The following is a 22572-nucleotide window of genomic DNA, read 5'->3' as shown; positions in this document are numbered from 1 at the left end:
TTGAAAAAAAAGATCATTTCTCTCACACTCATTTAAAAAAAAATATTCGGTTGAGAGACATGTTGGTCGCTTAGATCGACAAATTTTCATTGCGCCGCAGACTTCATGATTGGTTCTGCGTACTGCGGCATACAACCAACAAGCCGGAGGTTTAAAAGTCGGGGCAGTTGAAACGAAAAAAAAAACAACACAGAGGGGAAAAAGTGGGTGCGAAACATCTGACAGACAGACATTTGACTTTTTTTTTGGATGATCCGTCAATTGACGTTTAATGACGTTTGCTGAATAACTTCTCCAGATCAAGATGATTAAAGGCTGAAGACACGTGAATTAGTGAATTTTTGAGACCTTCTTTCAGCCAGATTGCTGATTAAAAATTGAACCACGATATTTTTTCAGCGTTTATTCAGCAAAAAGTGTTTGTTGGGTAGGTCTTACAAAGGTCAGATCTGGAATCGTGTCATTAGCGAAAACTGTGGTGAAGTGATAAAAAGTTGAAAATGTTGTTTTTTTTACGAAGGATCGGCTTAATTAGTCATAACTTCGACCAAATTAAAAGTTTTGAGTTATTTTGAAGGTTGAGCTTCAGAAAACATTTAACGTAAAAAAAAGTAGCCATTTTAAAAAAAGTATGGTTCATAGTATATGTTATAGATGGCACCCGTGTTGATCAAAAATTAAAGTCGAAAATTGTCTTAATTTGACGCCAACTTAAAAACAAATTGACAGAACGTCACCAACGTCATTTGAACGTAATTTTGCAGAAAAAAAAAATATAACCAAGAAGCTTCACATAAAATTTTATTAATTTCCATCTATGATTTCAAAAGTTTTTCACAAAATAAAGGGTTGCAATTTTTTCGAATACACTCCTTAGTTGTATCACAGAACAAAAGGAAATGATGGCAAATTCTGTGGTGGCGATAATGCTGTTAATTACTCCTTGCGTTCATACATCTACATAATTTAATTATTGCTTTTATTTAAATTTGATTCCACGTGTATTTAATTGGGCACAAATGTTATAAATTGTTGTATACAAGCTCTTGAAATCTTGTAATTCTAGCATCGATAATCCCCATTCGCTCGGCCTAATCCTTCCTGTGTTAACTCATTCTGAAGAAATCGTTCTCAACCCTCAGCTCAGCTCTCAGCCCTGCTGAACCGAACATTTAAATACAAATTGAATAGATAACGGGCTTTTGGACCCGATTCCAATTATCAAAACCACCTACACCTGCTGATATCGTTTGTTCCTGTCCGGTTACCTCGTCGAACAAAACAGGAACCGGAAAACGCTACTAGCAACAGGAAGAGAAAGGGGAAAAAACACTCTTCGGTGCATATGTTTGTGTGGTCGAGAAAGGCCGCAAAACAAAAGATGGAATGGAAAATGTAAAGCACTCCACTGTCGTGACTAAGAATAATTAAATGTGAGCTCCTTGGGAGGCTTTTCTGCTAACCTTTGGGCGTTTTCTTCTAGGTTGTGTTTCTTCAAGCAGCTACTGGAAGAGATGGGTCCTTGGCATTTGGGACTCTGTATGAATTTCCCAGGATTTTGTTTTGGTTACAATTACAGTTTTAGAATATGACTGAAAACATTTTAAAGAATGGAGAATTCAATATTTTGAATGTCTGCTTCTAGTGGGTTGATTCTCGGCTTTCAGTCTCAAGATTTTTTTTTAGTAAAAACGACTTTATTTTTACATATCCAACGTTTCGATCCTCATAGGATCTTCATGAGGGACTAAAAGTTAATACAAAATTAAGTTTACGGCTACTGAATCTAAGTGATTCTTACCGAACGAGTCGGCGTTTTTGATCCGGAATATCTGCTTTTGCATCTGCTCCAAGGTCGTCAAAAAAAAAAATTTGAGTTTTGAAGAAAAAAAATCTGATTTTCTGCGATTTCGCCCAAAAATTCTTTGACGGTTTTCTGTGATGGGGTTTTCTTCAGTTTCATTCAAAAGTCTTGTCAAATTGCGTTACCATTCTCAATTTTTCCGATTTAAAGAAAATTATCCAAAATTAATATTGACATTAAAATTTAATTTTGAAAGAACGTCTGAAATTTTAATTATCTGTGTTCTATGACACTGATTCTGTGACGACAATCGGCTCAAAATTATCTGAAATCATAGATTTTTGTATGTGTTCGGGGGGTACCAATCAAAAAAATCCTCGGGTGGACAGATGAGGTCGTTGACCCGCTTCCAAGCTACCTTTTGTTATCCAGGACACGTTCGCAGAATGGTCATCAGCCAACAATAGAGTTCGCACTTTACAGTTTTTGGATTGCACCTCACAAATTTATTAACAACCGTTTTATGAAACAAAAACTACGTGAAACAACTTTTATTCTTACTATTACTAACAATTTGAACTTAAAATTATCATGCTACACAAAATATAAATTAGTATAAAACTGGAGTGGCCGATTGCCTTCTTCGTGCAACGACATGCACCGGAGATCCGAGTCCAACTGCCGAATACCGCCGACTCGATACTGCTACCGCGAATTGTTAACTCTCCGGAGTTCCATCCGCGATGTTTTCCTTATCAGAGAATCTTCGCCGTCATTATCACCCGTCCTTATCGGTGATGATACTCTGATGATGGATGATGATGCACTCGCTGAGAATGGGTGACGAAACAATAGACCGATAGGTTGGAGGGAGATCATGGTCTGGATCAATTGCTTTGTTTCACCCCAAAGCGCTTGTAGTTTTTCCCGCGTTGGGTGTTGGGTGCCAAAGCTGTTGTACTCGAACGCTATCGCACTCATCAGCGGTGGATATTTTGTTTGTCGTGTGAGAATATCATGGAACAATTGAACTCAACTACGCTAAATGATCTCCTGGGCACTGTCGAGGTTGGTCTTTTGATTCGGGTTCAGTTGTGGTACGATCGTTGAGTTGCATGCGTCATCATCGTACATTCTCACCCACCCAGAAATTAGATGCACGGCTACATTTCTGAAAAGATAAAAAACTTCGACCTGGACCTGGACATTCCTTTTTGGTTTACTATTCGTGTGAAGACCTCTCTTCTGGCCTCAAGATTTTGTTGTCGGTGACGGGCAGAAGGCATACTTTCTCGATAGGACGCATCAACGAACCAGACGCTGTTTTTAGAGTTACCACCCAAATGACTCCGTCAGTACCCGGATGCACCTCTTCAATGCGGCCCATCTTCCAGCGACAGGGTGGAAGATTCTGCTCCACGATTACAACCAGCTGGCCAACCTGGATTGGCAAAGCGGGTTTCCACCGTTTGGATCGTGCTTGGAGTTGACACAAGTACTCCGTTTTCCATCTTTTCCAAATTGATTGGAGATATTTTTGCATCAGCTGCATCTCGCTCAACCGATAGTCCTTGACGTCTGTGAAGTCTGGTTCTGGCATAGCTTCAAACGATTCCCCGATAATAAAGTGTGCCGGTGTTAACGGTTCGAGGTCGTTTGGATCGTCCGATAGTGCTGTGATTGGACGAGAATTTAGGCATGCTTCCACTTGTGTTAATAAAGTCGCAAAGTTTTCAGGTGACACAGGTGTTTCGCCGATGGTTCGTAGTAGGTGCTTCTTTGTCGACTTCACCGCTGCCTCCCACAGTCCTTCAAAGTGCGGAGCTCCAGGAGGGTTGAAGTGCCACTGGATACCTGATCTGCTGCAATCCCTGGATATGTCCTCACGGTGTTTCTGGTCCTTCAGTAGGGCGAACAATTCCTTCAGTTTATTCCGCGCGCCGACGAAATTGGTACCGTTGTCGGAATAAACGTCACTGCATCTCCCTCGCCTGGCAACAAATCGATGAAATGCCTGAAGAAACCGTTCCGACGAGAGATCGGAGACTAACTCCAGGTGTACGGCTTTTGTGCACAGGCAAATAAAAACCGCGACATAGCCCTTAACCGCGGCACGACGTGGGACAGGGCGAAGGTAAACGGGACCGAAGTAATCCACCCCCACTTTCTTGAATGGTCTAGCTATCTTTATTCGATCCGCCGGGAGGTCCCCCATAAACTGTTGGACAGGTGTTGGTCGAACTCTAAAACAAGTAGTGCATTTGTGGATTATATGTCTGGCCAAATTTCTACCACCAAGGGGCCAAAATCGAAGGCGAACTGTAGCTAGAAGAAGTTGCAACCCAGCGTGCAGCAAACGACGGTAATAATACTCCAGAATAAGTTTCGTCAAATGATGACGCGCCGGAAGGACAATTGGGTGTTTGGTATTCCAGTGCTCAGCTGAGTTCCTAATCCGTCCTCCAACTCTGATGATTCCATTTTGGTCCAGGAAGGGGTTGAACCATCTCAACGGTGATCTTCTGAGCACATTTTCTCCTTTTGAAAGTGCATGGATTTCATCCGGAAAACATTCTAATTGAACGCAACGAGCGACTGCGCTTTCTGCTTCAAATAATTCAGCTGTCGAGAGAAAAGATTCAAATTTAACTGCTTTCCGTAGGAGCAGAAACCTCCGAAACCGTAACAAATATGCCGTGTGCCGAATCAGCACGTTGTAGTTTGAATATCGTTCCAAAAACCACGCATTGAATTCCGTGTTTTTGGAAACTCCAACCGCCACCACCTTCGTCTTGCGCCTTTCTTCTTCTCCCGTTTCGTCGTTACAATGCTCGAAGCAATCCGGCCATTTGGGTTCTTCGAATTGCAGCCAAGTAGGTCCCTGCCACCACAATCGATTATTTCCAATTTCTTCCGGCGAAATCCCACGGGAAATAAGGTCCGCAGGGTTGTCGATTCCAGGGACGTGCCTCCAAGTGTATCCGTCGGTAAGATTCTGAATCTTGCTGACCCGGTTCGCTACGTATGTTGACCAAGTAGATGGAACAGCTTGCAACCAACGCCAAACGCAGGTGGAATCTGTCCAAAAATACGCCTGCCCTTCGAATCTCATCGATCCTTTCGCCATCTCAAACAGCTCCGACGTTAAAAGAGCGCCATTGAGCTCAAGCCTTGGAATTGATTGGCTTTTCAGGGGTGCAACTCTAGATTTAGAAGAAACAAGACCAATTCGAACCTCGCCACGCTCGCCAATACTTTTGATGTAGATGCACCCGCCGTACGCCTTTTCAGATGCATCGGAGAAACAGTGCAGCTCCATACGAACTGCTTCCGGTAAAATGACGCAACGATCAACCTTTATCTCGTTCAACAGAGGTAGTTTCGCATAATATTGGCACCAGATCTCACCCACCGTCGAAGGCAATGGATGATCCCAATCGATTTTTTCTCCCTTGTCGTCCTGAAGTGTCCAAAGCAACTGCATAAAGATTTTTGCAGTGGTTACAGTTGCACCTAGCAAGCCGAGTGGGTCGAAAAGCGAGGCGATCACAGAAAGAATTTGTCGTTTGGTCCACTTTCCCGGTTTTTCAAACGATGGAATGTTGAACTGGAACATCAAGGAGTCGAATTTCGGCAACCATGTCAACCCAAGGATTTTCACCGATGAATTTGATGATAAATCTATCGCTGGATCCTTGATAGCTACATTTCCCTCGGGCATGCCTTCCAAAACTCGCCGAGAATTGGAAGCAAATTTTCGAAGCCGAAATCCTCCTGCTGCAGCAGCATTTTCCAGCTGAATCCTCAGCTCGAGTGCTGCTTCTGTGTCCCTTTCGCCAGTTATCACGTCGTCCATATAGGTATCCTCTGTGAACGCCTTGGCCGCCAGTGGAAACCTATGTCGCTCATCGTTCGCAAGCTGCTGCAATGTGCGGGTTGCCAAAAACGGAGCCGGTTTTGTCCCGTAAGTGACGGTGTTGAGCTCGTAAACGTTGACTTCCCTCGAAGTTGGTGGTCGCCAAAGTATTGATTGAAGCGGTCGATCTGATTCTTGGAGCCTTATCTGTCGGAACATCTTTTCCACGTCTGCCACGATCATGACTTGCTTGGACCGACTTCGCAAGATGATGGAGCGCAAGTCCTCCTGAATTACTGGCCCCACCAGTAAACCGTCGTTGAGTGAGATTCCTGTAGACGTCTTACAGGAAGCGTCAAACACCACGCGAACCTTGGTAGTGGTGCTTCCCTCCTTAATGACCGGGTGATGCGGCAAAAAGCATCTCTGGACTGTATCATCCCCCCTTACCAATCGCATATGGTCGAGCAGCAAATATTCCTCCATGAAAGTGTTGTATTCCTTGCGAAGATCTGGATCCCTGTCCAGCCTTCGTTCCGTTCCAGCCAGTCGTCGGAGGGCAATCTCCCTTGAGTTGCCAAGTTTTGAAAGGATGTCCTCGTTTTTGGGTAAGCTCACTGTATACCGACCATCGGAGCTACGCTGAACCGTCGAACTAAACTGCTGCTCACACCGTTTTTCTTCCTTGGTGAATGTTTTCGCCGAACCAATTTCCTCGCACTCCCAGAACCGAGATACGAGTTGCTCTAAGGATTCATTCACCGACATGTTGCATCGCACGTTGAATGCTGAACCGAAAGTTGCAGCTCCTCCACAGACCACCCAGCCAAATACGGATTCCGTTAAAGTAGGAAGCTGCTTGCCCAAGGGAATTCTTCGACCACTTACAAAGAATTCGAAAAAGGATTCGATCCCGAGCACTAAGTCCACCTTGCTGGATTCAAAGAACGCCGGATCCGCTAGCTCGATATCTTCAGGGACCGCCCATGTTTCCGTGTTGATAGTCGAGCTGGGAAGATTGGAGGTAACCTTTGGAAGTACGAGAAACTTGAGTTCTCGAGAGAAATTCGTAGTCCTGGAACACAGCTTCGCTGTAACGCTGAATTTGACGCTCGTAGCCGCTTGACCGATTCCCAGTATGGAAATATCCTCCTTTTTCCTGGATAGCGCCATCCGCTGACATAACCGCTCAGTTATGAAATTACTCTCGGAACCGGAGTCGAGCAGCGCTCGAGCGGGGAACCGAATACCCATATCGTTTTCCAGTTGCACAACAGCTGTTGCCAACAGCACGTGACAAGTTTTGGAGTTGATTGCCTTGGAAGTTTGACAAGTTGTGGCCGCCGTATTCGCCACCTTGGATTCCGATTCCGTGGTGGCCGGAAGAAGTTCTCTGGTGTGTGAAGAATGAGCCGTAGAATTGCCACCCCTTTCGCTGATCGCCATTCGATCCCCTTTCTCTGACCGGAAACAAACCATGGAATGATGTCGACCCTGGCAATGCCGACAGGAAAATTTGGACTGGCAATCCCTAGCCAGATGACCTGACCGGAAACAGTTCCGACAAAGATTGTGCGTTTTTAATATGGCATCCCGTTCCATCACCGTTAGTTTTTGGAATTTTGGACACAAATGTAATAAGTGTCGCTCCTTGCAGGCTGCGCAGACAATCCCGGAAGACTGCACCGCTGAATGTCCAGTTCTGGTAACCTTGGGCTTCATTGAAACTTGTTGAACGTTTTTAGAATCGGATGGTTTGGGAGGAAGTGATTCTAAAACCCTAATTCGCCGGTGAAGGAATTCAGTTAGTTCCTGCAAGGTGTCCTGTTCTGCCGCTGCTGAACTCTCTTCCCACGCTCTATGTGTTATGGGATCCAAACGCGAAACCAAGAAATTAACCAGCAAAAGATCCTTGTAATCGGAGGATTGAACCACCTGGTCTAACGTGTTCACGATGCGTTCGAAACCTTCAACCAGCACATGCAATTCGCCGACCGATTCTTTGGTGAGAGTGGGCAGTTTGAAAAGCGATTGGATTTGTCGCTTTTTCAACTGCTTGCTATTGTTATAGCGTTTCAAGAGCATTTCCCAAGCCACCTGGTAATTGGCTTTCGTAATTTTTAGAGGGTCGATCATGGCCTTCGGCTCCCCCAATAAACAACCTTTTAAGTAGTGGAACTTCTCTACATCCGGAAGTTCCTGTTTCCAGTGGATGAGAGAAGTGTAGAGGTCCCGGAAGCTCAACCAGTCGTCGATGTTTCCGTCGAAGCTCTGAAGCTTTATCTGCGGCAGGCGGACGTGATCTAAACCACCTTGAGCTGATAAATCTGCAACGCGACTCGAGTTGTCCAGAACCGTAGAATCATTCGAAGCCTTAACCCTGTCCAGCAAGAAGGATTTCGCAAAATAATAGCGATTGCTGAACTCCTTCCGCTCGTTGTCGAAACCCGTTTCATCGCCAGCAAAGTCGTCGTGGGATTTGATCTCGACCAGTACCTCGCAGAATTTTTCCCAAAGTTCATCGATAGCGGACAACCTAACTTCCACCATAGCTGCAGTAGTATTATCTGTGAAACCCTCTACAAACTCCCAGATGTCATTGAAGGAAGCTTGGATTTCCCTCAACCGGACCGTCCAGTACCTCAGCGTCGGAACCTTGGTGTCTTCGATGGGCTCCTTGATCGTTTTCTTCGCAGGCATGTCGATGACGTCACAGCTCACAGGCTACCGAGAAGTGCGGGGGAAAGTGGTGGTGTAGTTGCTGATAGTAGATCCAAGTTCGGCTGGACATATACTGTCCTAAGTATATTTACCCACAGAAAAATTATTCGCGCCAACCAATGAATTGCATAGGGGGGCCAAACTTCCGTCTTCCAATAGGGACCGATAAACCAGGGTTGAATTCGCAAACTTGAGTCAGTTTGTTCTAACGAACAGTTGTGCTCAGGGAATTGCGTCGCAAGTAAGTCGAAGAGGATGATTTTATTTAAAATGTGTATTTCTGCTGTCCACTTCGGCAGAACATATACAAGAAGCACTATTCTTCTAAACTCACCTAAGAAAAAATATTGCTGCACCACCTCTTCGCTACGACGATGCTGACCAGAGTAGGCAGGGCCAAGGAACACCTCGTTGAATGACTGCAGCCGAGCAGTCAATTAGTGAGAGAACCAGTTTCTCTACTGTGCCAATAGTTGTTGTGGGACCAGGTACGATTTACCACCGATTTCGATACCGCCTTCGGAATCGCCAAACGGATGGAAGGTTGATGTGATGACCAGGAATTAACTAACCGCACCAGTTGCGGATGGATGTCGATTCGATCACCGTGAGTGATCCGGATTACCGATTCACACCTGCAGCATGCACCAGGTTGAGTGTGACCAATGGATCCAGGCTCGCACCAGTTACGAGAAACCAATAAAACGTCGGTTATGCCACCCAGGTGTGGCTCACGATTTTCGGATTTGCTCAGAATTCCAGTTTCTGAGCGGGATAATGATCTCCGGTGGTGTTGTTGGGAAGAAATGTCGAATTGTGGGTGTAAGAATTTGAAGTCCAATGGCTTCGGCCGAACATACACTGAAGTTAAGTATATTTACCTTACAAAACAGGATTTTGCGCTGCTTCAGTGCTCCGTTGTTCCCGAACCATCCGATAATTCGATCTTCCAACAATAATCCAGAACAGAATTGTTCCACTATACTCGAGATAGTGGTCCCAGTTCACTCCAGCATGCGGTGGTAGTTCAAAGTTCAAGTTGCAATAGAATGTTGTGTTAGCATGAATCCGTTTCAAGAAAGCTTCGACTGAACATATGTAGTGTGGGTTCAACTTACACGTGAAACCTTTTCAGGGCGCAAATGTTCAGTGAAGTAGGAATCCAGATGATGCGATGAAGCGCGCGATTTTTCCTCCAGCAATGGCGGTGTACAAAGGGCTATTGTTGCATGCACTTACAATACCCAATGGCGGAATTTTGATGGCCGGCCAAAAGCGTCCAAATCACGGGTTAGCGTCCAAGGTGTCCACCGTACATCCGGTTCGAAGGACCAATGTTCGGGGGGTACCAATCAAAAAAATCCTCGGGTGGACAGATGAGGTCGTTGACCCGCTTCCAAGCTACCTTTTGTTATCCAGGACACGTTCGCAGAATGGTCATCAGCCAACAATAGAGTTCGCACTTTACAGTTTTTGGATTGCACCTCACAAATTTATTAACAACCGTTTTATGAAACAAAAACTACGTGAAACAACTTTTATTCTTACTATTACTAACAATTTGAACTTAAAATTATCATGCTACACAAAATATAAATTAGTATAAAACTGGAGTGGCCGATTGCCTTCTTCGTGCAACGACATGCACCGGAGATCCGAGTCCAACTGCCGAATACCGCCGACTCGATACTGCTACCGCGAATTGTTAACTCTCCGGAGTTCCATCCGCGATGTTTTCCTTATCAGAGAATCTTCGCCGTCATTATCACCCGTCCTTATCGGTGATGATACTCTGATGATGGATGATGATGCACTCGCTGAGAATGGGTGACGAAACAATAGACCGATAGGTTGGAGGGAGATCATGGTCTGGATCAATTGCTTTGTTTCACCCCAAAGCGCTTGTAGTTTTTCCCGCGTTGGGTGTTGGGTGCCAAAGCTGTTGTACTCGAACGCTATCGCACTCATCAGCGGTGGATATTTTGTTTGTCGTGTGAGAATATCATGGAACAATTGAACTCAACTACGCTAAATGATCTCCTGGGCACTGTCGAGGTTGGTCTTTTGATTCGGGTTCAGTTGTGGTACGATCGTTGAGTTGCATGCGTCATCATCGTACAGTATGATTTCGACAACCTTGATCTACTTCTTAAAAATTTCTGAATATATTCTATTTGTGATTATTCAGAAACAGTTAAGCTAAATACATGTCATTTTGCTGATTTCGGAAATCAATAATTTTAGATTAATTTTTGTTTTTCATTATTCATAAAATTCCATTATTCATAAAATTCCATCCAGATCCAAGACCAACTACTTTTCACAAATTTCCAACGAAAGAAGATTTTGTAAATTTATTGCTTCATTCAAATAATTTCTCAAAGCTTTCCAATAAAGCTTCGAGTAGTTGCTTTCGAAACAACTTGAAACAATATTATCATATCAAATTACTCGGAAAAGTCTTTCCGCTTAAATGTTTAATGCCTTACAGGAGGACGGGAAAACCGCGGCTTTAGCTTGATTCCGTGTCAGGTGTGGCGAAACAAGGTTATGCTAGTCTTTGCCACTGAACGCAGCTTGAGTTAACTGAGTTTTGCAGCAGTAACTAGTCCGCAAACCGAACCGCGGGATTTCTGGTTGGGTTTTCTGAGAGCCACAAATCGGGGCGAAATTCCTAGCGCTGCTGCTTAATTATTACTTACTGCAACCGACCGAAATGAAAAAGACCCCCTTCCGGGCAAAACCAGCAGCCAACAAGCCAGCCAGCCAGCCAGTTGGATTGGGGAGGGTTCAGAAATAATGTAGTTATATGAGCCAGAAAAGTACCAAATGAACGGTCCCAGGGAGACCCCGCCGTTCATTCGTCCGTTTCTATATGGGGGCAGCTTTGTAACATTGCTGTTGAATTGCTCCTAGTTCAGAAGAAAGTTTACCTCCTCTATTGGGGAGGGTGGGGAATTCGGTGCTGAAGTGTTGTTCCGTATCGCTTAGCTTCCGACTTGTCCAAAGTTATTTTAGTTTTAGTTGAACGCTCTTTAACTTTAATTAGATTGCCTTTTATATGCCCAGCAGAAGTTTTTTTTTTATGATGGGGGAATTATGAGAGAAAAATCAACGCGGAATTAACCCTGATTTGTTCAGTTACTATCAACTCCATGCGATTGTGTTTTAAGCTTAATTATGCAAAGCTGTCGTGATTTTGAGCTCGGCGTTCTTTTGAACTGAATTTAGTAGAAAGTTGAATACTCCTTGCAGCCATCAGAGAAGCAATAATTTCAGGGTAAAGTTTAAGTAGTTTTTAGTATTTTTCTTCTATAGAAGATTGCTAATTATAACTTCGATCACGTTATAATTAGCAATCCGAATCTTTTTTCGCGTTGCCTCTCTAAAGTTAGTTCCATTTGATCTCCTGGAGATGACATCCTCGTAATCGACGACTTCAACATGCCTGGCTTGAAATGGTGCTTTTCACAAATCGGCTGTCTGTTTCCAGATCCTGTGCGTTCCTCTTTCACGGCATCCTGCAGCGTCTACTTAGATGCCTTGGAAGAATATGGATTTTGAAGCTATCTTGCGCGTTCTGGAACCCATCGAATGGAAAGTCGAGCTCGATCTCATTGCCCTTCGAAACTGTAACTAGCACAAGTCGCTCTACGCTCAGAACGAATACCACAAACTGAACTCGGGATATAAAAAGACCAGTAAGCGCTGCTTCCGGAATTATCTTAATCGGCTACAGCGGAACTTCAAGACCAATCCCAAGAATTTGTGGAAGCACGTAAACAATGAGCGGAAAGAAACAGGGCTTTCGTCCCACATGTTTCTGGATCAGAGTTGCAAGATTTCAGATAATCATTTGAAATTGATACTCACTGTAATGAGTATCAATTCAGTAGCATAATTAATTTCGTTGTGACGCTCAAAGCTTTCGATGTCAAACGAAATTCGCTGAGCATCACATCTAGAAAAAAATCACAAATCCAGAACCCCGTTAGATGAATCTTCAGCTATATTCCCCACTTTTTTCCCTACTATTTTTTGACGATAATTTAATTTGTAACGAATCTATGGAATATTTTAATGTATCATACAATGTGATAAGCTTTTCACACTGGCGGCACGCCAAGTTGAACGACTCCAAACGCTTCGATATTAAAAAATACGAAAGCGTTTTAATGATTAAAGTTTATTGAAACTTTTTAATAACGAAAGTGTTGAAGCTCGTCGGACCTATGTTTCAAAAAAGTGTCTGTGTACACAACAAATTACCTTATAAAATTTGTGAAAAAGTTTCATAATATTATGTGCAAATACGGCGCTTTGGTACTTAACAATTTATAACATAATTTCATAGTCAAGACAACTTAAATTAAAAAATTATAATATTTAGCCGTTAGCGCTATGTTGGTTTTAAAGATTAAAAGCAAAAACATAATACGGGATTAAAAGCAACATTTCAAATCGATTTTTTGGCTATTTGAAATCAATAAAATATGCTTGGTACGCTAAACATAGAATACATTAAAAGAAAAATCGACATTTGATTTAACTCTCAAGGGCTGAGATTTGAACAAAAAGAAACGATCAAAACTCAGGTTATTTGGAGTATTTTTTTATATTTTCTCGGCTGTTAACATACGAAAGAGTAACATATGATGAACTGTATTACGATCACATTCATCAAATCTCATAAGGTCTCTTCTTCAGACCATATTGTGTACGAGTGTAGGATATCTAAATTTGGAAATATTAATGAAGATCATGTATTCTATAAAATATGCATCTATACAATCAGAATTCAAACCTCCTTTTTTATATCTACTAAATGAGAAATTTTATGATAGAGGCCATGGTGCCGTGATAAGCTGTCATTTGTCAACTTCTTTCAATTCTTTTTTCAAACGATCTTTTTTTAAACGTCCTTGGTCCTTGACATCCCTTCTATTTTCCAAAATACTCATTGGGGGTGCAGTTTTCTGCAGAATTTTTGACAGGAATATCACTTAGAGACTGAAAAAGATCCACTTCAAAATGATCTACTAAGCCGTAAATGATTAATTTATATCAAATCATATCAAATTAAACAATGTTTTTTCCAAGGGTTTCACGAATTTTTTTTAAACGGCAGTTTTAAACGTACACAAAAATCGTTTTTAAAAATCCGGTTATGATTATTGAAGAACAATTCATTTTTGATGCATGTGTCTAAGAAGCTCATAAGATCATAATCAAGAAATTAGTAGTAAAGTAGATTAACAAAAGAAGCGATTTCACAATAACTTTAAATGGTAGTTGAAAACTATTTGATCTATTTTTATATTCAATCTTCTAGAAGCGCTCTATAGAACGAGTGAATTTATCGGACATTAGATAGGCTGGTATGAATCATATTCTTCATTTTGGTTTTAGGATAGAAGCCTAAAACCGCCGATTTCATTTGAAAGGGAAAATGTTGATATTTCTTCATAACATTTTTTTTGGTTGATAAATGCTTTTCACATGTGGTCGATTCCAGTCGGATGCATAAGCTGGGATGCCATGCGTTTTAATTGGAATGGTTTTTTCGTTGGTTATAATCTTTTATTATTTTTAAATGCGATGAATCTGTTTCCTAACTCAATAATTTTTTTGGAAGATTAAGAAACTATTTTCTTCATTTATATTTAAACTCTGCATAGCTACCTAAGAATTTCAACTTCGTTTTTTAGGCTGCCGCTACAAGTAGAAGCAAAGCATAGCTCGAATGCTCTAAATAAAATCATCAAACTTTTTTCTGCAAAATTTACATAACACTTTCGGTATTTCAAAGATACTAAATTTGTAAGGCCCAGCGGATCTTGAAAATTTCAATTCTGAATTTAGGTGTTTCCCAGCTTAGTTGTCTTTGCGGTACCAAATGTGTTAATATTTATAACAATCAAATAGGTTGCTATTCAGATTTTGATATTTTTTTTTCTATTTTCTTGTAATGTCCATGAGATTTGAGATGTTTTTTCTGGCAAGCACATTAAGTCATTGGAGGTTTTTTTAAAGAATTTTGAGCTTGAGCATTTCAATTTTTGCGATTCTTTGTCCATGATTGCAAAAACTTTGCATCAACGTTTTAAACAGATTTAAAAGTACATTACTGTGGGAAACTATATAACGTGCATGTCTTTAATCGTCTGAATACGAGCGAGACTTATCAACATATTTCAATGCTAAGTGTGGTCATAAACACCTTTTGCTCATCCTGTAAAACTTTCATTAACCTAAGACAGATATATTATAGTCAAATTCTTACAAGTCATCATAATACATTCTTCAGAAAGATGTTTTAAAATGAAAACTTTCATTCACAATCAACGTTAACGTTTTACCCTGAGATTTAAAAAGGAAAAACCTCACTCGATAAAATCTCAATCTAATGAGGTTTCGCAACCTTGCTTAAGACAGAAATAAAATGAACAAATTCTTATCATTAACCTAATTAAACTGAACTTTTAACAGTATGTTCTCTATAATTTTCTTTTAAAAATGTATAACTGGCCTTTAACATTCATCAGGTATAACTGACAGTTTAAAAAGTTGTGGTATGTTCAGCCTTTTCTGAACTGGAAAACTTGTTTCACTATTTCATTGTTCAAGAGTTTGCACAAACATTATTCCATGGCATCTCTGCCTTCAAAAAAGTAGTTTTTCAGCTTGTGACTCTCAGGCTGAGAAGGCTTCGAAATTCAAGACAAGAACCGTTTGTGATGCTTACGATGAGATTACCTAACATCACACTGAGATTCAGGAAGTTTCCCCCCCAAACTCAAAAAAATCTCAATCTTATGAGATTTCACAACCTTGTTCTGGACAACAACACAGCTGATTCCGACCCCGAAATTTGTGAGCTCTTCGCCGGGAAATTCTCAAGCGTCTTTACAACTGGGGGCATTCCTTCAGAGCAACTAGCCAGGGCTGTCCGGAATATTTTACCTCTAGGTTCATCTTTGAATGGTTTTCTAATTGAAGATGCAGCTATCTCGAAAGTGACAGCAAAGTTGAAAAATTCTACCTCTACTGGCCCGGACAGTATACTAGCAACTTTTTTGAAGCGTTTTATGCCACTTTTGCTGACTCCCACACACATATTGTTCAATCAACGCTGGACAACGCTATTTTTCCCCCACTGTAGAAGGAAGCGCATATGTTTCCTGTCCACAAAAAAGGGGACAAGAGAGATGTTAGCAACAACCGTGGGATATCAGCTCTATGCGCGATATCCCAACTCTTTGAACTGGTCGTTATGGATCCTGTTTTCTCGTTTTGCAAGCCTCACATTTCCAACGACCAGCATGGTTCATGCCTAAACGATCCACGACTACCACCTAACTGCGCTTCACATTTTTCGTTCATGCTTCGCCAAGAAGATCCAAACTGAAGCCATTTACACTGATCTCTCTGCTGGGTTCGACAAAGTGAACCATGATATCACTATCGCAAAGCTCGGACGCTTAGGATTCTGCGAATCTCTACTGGACTGGTTCCGGAGTTATCTAATGGGACGGAAGTTATCCGTTCGAACTGGTTAATCCTTTTTTAATTCCCTGCCCTCACCGGAGTGCCCCAAGGAAGCCATTTACGACCGATAATTTTCGTGATCTACTTCAATGACGCACTCTCGCTTCTTGACGACACAAAACTCGCTTATGCTGATGACCTGAAACTTTTTCACGTTATGAACAACCAAGAAGACAGCGACTTTTTACAGCAGCAACTTTCCGTATTTGCTCACTGGTGCGACATTTACTGTCTGCCGTTGAACCGCAACAAATGCTCGGTTATATAATTTTCCCGTAAGCGGCACACGCTTCATGCGGAGTACATCCTTGAAGACGAAACCATCACCCGAGTGAACCACATTAATGACCTGTGAGTTATCAACGATCATCGGCTGGAGTTCAAGACTCACACGAACTTTGTTGTTGACAAAGCTTCTTGAAACCTCCCAGACTCTACCACGCTGCTAGAGGCTGTCCCTCTCAGTGTACGACCCCGAGGATTAAGAAACCAGCATTTGCAGCTTTACGTTCCCATTCGCCTGAACAACTGAGGCCAACAGCGATTTTGTCGGAATCTTAAAAACTTTTAATCGTTTTTATGATCATTTTGACTTTGACGTTTCGAGAAATGTGTTCCGATGGAAAATTTTAGACGTGTCCAGAACTGTGTTGAGTTGATTTTTAATTTAAATAAGTTATGTATCATTAAGTTATCATTTGATTCAATACGTGATCCATAGATTTTATCAGTGCATAGATTTTTGATACAGGTTTTAAACCGTTTTTCTACGTCACATAAAGAAGGTAATTTTTTTTCTTAAATTAAAAAAAAACTTAAGAAGTTTAAAATATAAAAAAAATATAAGAAATTAAATAATTTACATAGGTTAAGGTCAACTTAATTAACCTTTTTATATTGTGCGTAGAATTTAAAACTTGACATTTTTAAAATAGGAAACGCAGAATTATGATCCCCAATAAGTTTTTCTTCACAGTTCTGATTTTTACGATCCAAGGTTTTCAGAGATCCAGAGATTATATATCTGAGATGTTCATATGAAAGGTAATAAATCTTTCATCAACTGTCTCGAAGATGGTGACTTATTTATGCTGCTGATGAGAAAAAGTTAGATACAGAAGACTTTTTCACCTAGTTATATTACTATTCTCTTTCAGCAAATTGTATGAATTTTAAGGTTTATTTGAAGGAACTTCAAACCAATACTTATTTATTTGTCAAACCTTTTGTAGACTTGAAAAAATTGTATATTGAATAATAATTTTTACAATAACATGCACAAACCCGTTCGATAATGAAGACAAAAATTAATATGAGTTTATCTTTTGAATAATAATATTGAAATTTTAATTTTTTTAGCGTTTCATCTCTTAAACGTAAACACCTACGAATGGAAAACCGAATCCCAATTTAAAAAAATGGGCGATTTATTTATTCCAAAATCAGTTTTCTTAGTTCATGGTTTTTCGTTCGTCAGAAATCAACGTCCGAGTGTGCTCAAAACTAATTAATCCAACATGTCATCGAAACTACACGAAAAAATGGTGTGGCTATTTCAAAACCGTTGTCATGCTGATTTTACTGTTTCTTCGTTTAAGTATTATCAACCTCGCAGTATTGCATTGATTTAGTAAAAGTACGTATGATACATTATTGCATTTAATATACACCTGGTGATTTTCGACATCTCGCAATTTTTCGGGCCGAAAAAACTATGGTCATGATAATTTCATCATAACTTCTATTACAACTAGCGTCCGCATAGTAATTTCGCCGAACAAAACATTTTTTACTCAAAAACAAAAACAAACACAAGTTAATAGCATTTTTGGCACGTTGATTTAGTAACTCATTTTGTTAGGACTTTGGAGTCATGAATTCAAATCATTTGTCAGATCTTGTTTATCACCTATGGAATTAGATTGAATCGATTTGAGGTCATTTTTGAATGTTTCAAATCCTGGGATCTATAAACTTCGTTTTGGTTTAAACCTTATCCATGATTTTTTGTAGAATTTTTAAGTGACATTTAGGCTCATGTACCTTTAAATTAAAATTAAATTCAAACTTTTAGGTTTGAATGGGGAAATTGAATATTTTGTAACTGAAAAATCAAAATCATTCTTGGTTGTTCTGTGGAACCGAGCTCTTCATTGGTTTTTGTGCCAATTTATAAATTTTTCAAAGGAAATTTTCCGCTGAATAACTTTGTTGAAGACTGTGACATCGTATCTAATTAGGAAAAACAGTTATTAGCTGTTGAATAGAGGTATGTCTTTTGGCATTGAAAAACAATAAATTGAATTGACATCACTGCTGGATGCCTAGCGAGGTATTGACTACTTGACTACATTTCATGCAATACTTCGCTGGGCACCAACCAGTGATGTCAATTGAATTTATTGTATTTCAATGCCAAAAGACAAACCCTTGTTAAACAATAAATGAATTTTTTTTTCCTAATAAGATACGAGGTCACAGTCGTCAACAAAGTTGTTTAGTGGAAAACTTCATTTAGAAATCAATACTAATGATATGAAATCGCTTGGTACATCTTTGTACCTGAAAATATTCAATTTTCGAAGGTAATAGAAAGTATTAGAGAAACATGAGGTATCAAAGAAAGAAAGAACAAAAGTCGTAAATATTATGATTTTTTTCGAAAAAGATACAACGCCTCACCGACAGGACTTGAACCCGCAATCTCCGCTTCAGTAAAACGGCGCGTTAGCCAATTTCACCACGGTGAACGTGATGGAATCGACCGATCGATTATGTGCTCGCTCGCTTTGATAGAGAAACAAGAGAGATCCATAGTGGGAAAGATCACATGCGCGATACATGTACATGGTGTTTCGATAGAAAGTTTTAGAGCTGTTGATCGGTGGAGCTCGACGTGTACGCTCGTGTCGGTCGATTCCATCACGTTCACCGTGGTGAAATTGGCTAACGCGCCGTTGTACTGAAGCGGAGATTTCGGGTTCAAGTCCTGCCGGTGGGCCGTTGTATCTTTTTCGAAAAATTCATATTGTTTACGGCTTATGTTCTTTCTTTCTTTTATGCTTCATGTTTCTCTAATACTTTCCATCACTTTCGAAAATAGTTCATTTAGAGAATTTCTACATTGGTACAAAAACCATTAGCAGGCTGGGTTCCATAGAAGAAACAAAAATAGTGTTGATTTTTCAGTACCTACAAAATATTGATTTTTCTCATAAAAACCTGAAAGTTCAAATTCACTCATGTTAACGATACTTAAAAATTCTTCAAAAAAAATCACAGATGAGTTTTTAATCGGAACAAGGCTTTTTAGACCCCAGGGCTTGAGAAATTTTAAGAGGAGAAATCACCGTGAATTTGTTTATTTAAATTAATTTGCGACTTTATCGGCGAGGATTATAGAGTTGAAATGAAAGACGGATAGAAGATCAGAAGAAAATTCTAAGGTGGTGAAAAGAGCGAAGAGCATTTGAAATAGAAGCTTGACCACATACTAAATTCTTTGTCCCGCATCAATTAACTGTATTGAAGAAGTAGTACCCAATAGAGGAGGCACTACATTTTTCGATACAGTTAATTATGGATGGTTCGACCGCCATGTACGACGACGTATTACAGGACCCGACACTTAACGTTCTTACAAAACGAAAAAAGGATTAAAAATTACCTTTTATGTTGACCGGTTTCGGGCTCGAAGAAATTAAACACACTTGCAGCATCCTACTATGTCGTAATATTTGTCGAAAGGATGGTCAAATTTATAAGAATTTCCTTTTAATAAGGGAGAAGAGTGACGACGTAATCGGCGCCTCGTCTTCGTTCATTAGCGGTTTTCGGCCGTGCTAATGAACATTGACTCCCATGCGTTTAAGTGTGAGGTTTTTCTAACGCATTTCTTGTACCTCACTTTTTCCCAATCTATGGCGTGATCTAGTTGTGTTGCGTGGGAAGCTACACTAGATTCGTTGATTTTTAGGTTTTCTATTGCGTTCCTATGTTCTTTTAGTCGATCTTTTAACCTGCGCCGTCTTTGGCCAATGTATGTAAATGGCCGGGCAATTTTTGCATGGTATTTCATAAATACCTGATCTTCCATCGCCGTCTGGAATCTTATCTTTTAGCGAAACCAACCGATCCTTAAGAGTGTTCCCACTTTTGTATGCTGTTTTTAAACCATGTTGAGAAAGGACCTTGTTAATTCCATTATTGGTTAGCCTGGGGTAGAACGGCAAACTAACCCTTTGGGATTTTTCCTTCTCTGGTCTTACAGTAGTTTCATCTCTTCGAATTTTCTTTCGAGCGTGTTTTTGTAGGATTTTTTGTACAAAATCGTTGTCGTATCCGTTAAGGGCACCTGCTTCGAAAATTTTTAATTTTTCTTCTTCAAACTCATCTTTTTCCATGGGTATATTGTTTAGCCGATGGGCCATGGAATGAAACGCGGCTAGTTTTTGTGACCCAAAACGGTTCGAATCAACTGTGATATATCGGTCTGTTGAGGTTGGTTTTCGATAAATTCCAAATTTAATGCTGTTGTCCTCTTTTCTTGAAATCAGAAGATCGAGAAAGGGAAGTTTTCCGTCTGATTCTTTATCTACTGTCAATTTAATGGAATTGTGCTGAGCTCTAGGGTCTGTGGGAGATAACGTTCCTTAACAACGGCAAGGATGTCATCTACGTAGCGCGTCCCACGCGTCTGGTGGTTTTGCATTGCCATTCTTGAGAAAGTGCAACAAGGAAAAGTTATTGAAACGAATAATGTATAAGATACAAGATCCGTTCCTTATTTTATATTTACAATACATTATGTTTTCAAGTAAAGTATCTATAGCTAAATGTAACTGACAAGACATGTTTCGTCAAGGGTCGGAAGAGTCGAAAAGAAGGACATGCCATTTCAGAGTAGGGCCACTTACATTAGGGTCATTTTCGCTCATTGTCCATGATAAGGTCGAGATGGTTTTGATTAAAAAAAAGACCAAATGAAATGAAGAAAAAATTGAGCATTCAATTTTCATTCATTTAAAAAATCCGGTTCAATTCATGAAGTAAAGAACTTACAACAAAAATAGCTCATATGTCCTATTTCTGTCTTTTCCGCCATCGAAAAATTTAATCGAAACAAAAAGCAAAAGTTATTTGGTGAAATTCGGCTCGATAAATTGAAAAGTACTTTTTTTAAATTTGAAAGGCCAAATTTTTTGAACTTTGAGCTTTTAAGTGTTAATCAAATGTTTGATGTATGGCCTTAAAAAGTTTAAAGGTCATCAGTTAGCAAAACTTAGAAGCGGAACTTTCTTGTTATTTCTACTAGTTTACTAAAAATTTAGCGGCTCATTAAACTCGCTATTCGATTTTTTTCTTACTGGTTTTCATAAGATCAAAAGCTAAATATTATTTCAAAGCAACACATATTAGGTACAAAAACCCAGTAGAGAACATAAATTCCTGGTGATTAAATTTTTCTCTCTTAGAAACTTTTCTCAATCCCTTGATCTGAGGTTCCAATGATTCACACTATTCGACAGCTAGTAGTAGGACTTGTTCTGCTGTCATGTAAAGTACAGAAACTAAAGCAATCTTGTTAGTCTATGACGCTAATTAATGAAGTCCGCCATGGCGAAAAGCGAATAACTAGTCACCGTCCGTCGTCTTAACGTCTTTGGCATAGCTGCGCTGGCTGCCAGTATGAACTTGTGCAAAATAACCAACCATTTTACATCGGACGCTATCTTGACAAGGGCGATATTTACAATTATACAGCGTGGCAGCATTTACATTACAAAAGCGTCGGCGACAACGTCGTGTCTTCTTAACTATTGCATTGCTGCTACCAGTCAAGAGATTGTACTTAATCTCCGAGCGACGGGACAGAAATGCTGTGATATTCGACCGCCCATTTGTGTCCCAGAATTGATCCTATCACAGCTCCTCCTTCCCCAGAAACATCGTCTACCGCCAACAGCCTCAATCCCTCCAGCTTCAGCTTCAGCTCAGAATGAAAATTGCAATGTTTCGGACTGCAGGAGTGCAAACAAACTGAAATTTAATTAAAATTCAATTAACTAGTGTCGAATGTCGTACTTTGGTCAAAGTTCGTGCAACCGCACCGCGCCCTCCAGACGACCCGCACCCAACTTTCTACTGGGAAGCTGCTGGAATGAATGATTCTCGAAATCTGGCGAGCGTCTGTCTCATTTGGGGGTTAAGGCGTGGCTTCAGAGCTGATGCCGGCTGCAGGCAAGAATGGATGGATCAAACAAATTTGTATTCTTAAACCATTTTGAGCACTAAACTGTGTTGAATGGTGAGAAGGGGATAAAACACCCGTACATAAAATTGAATTAAGGAAAAGAGTTTTAAGAATTCAGTTTTGGATAATTGTTGGTGATTCATTCAAATTAGAATTGATATTGAAATTTCATTGACTTCAGTAATTTGTTCACTACAATTAGATTGAACTTTTTTTTTCAGATGTCACATGCATATGGCTCTGTATCGTAGGGATCAGGCTGGCCTATAGTAAGTAGACTCTGAATATTGGGTCAAGTGGGGTAATTATGAACACGGGGTAATTCCGAACAAGTGCCATACGCGCTGCTGTGGGGGATGAATGAATACAAAAAGTTCCAAAAGTGATAGT

The 22572-nt window shown here is 40.3% G+C and overlaps 1 protein-coding gene across 1 annotated transcript; it reads right to left on the bottom strand.

The window, feature by feature from the left end:
- Positions 1-3026: 3026 nt before the first annotated feature.
- LOC129753278 (uncharacterized) lies at positions 3027-8360 on the bottom strand. The gene has a single exon (XM_055749077.1). The coding sequence runs from the start codon at positions 8358-8360 to the stop codon at positions 3027-3029; it is 5334 nt and encodes a 1777-aa protein (XP_055605052.1).
- Positions 8361-22572: the final 14212 nt, after the last annotated feature.

This window comes from Uranotaenia lowii, chromosome 3 (genome assembly GCF_029784155.1).
Source record: "Uranotaenia lowii strain MFRU-FL chromosome 3, ASM2978415v1, whole genome shotgun sequence".
In the NCBI taxonomy this organism is placed as follows: Eukaryota; Metazoa; Arthropoda; class Insecta; order Diptera; family Culicidae; genus Uranotaenia; species Uranotaenia lowii.
Note: the sequence above shows the minus strand (reverse complement) of the source record. Positions and strands in the feature narration are given on the sequence as shown.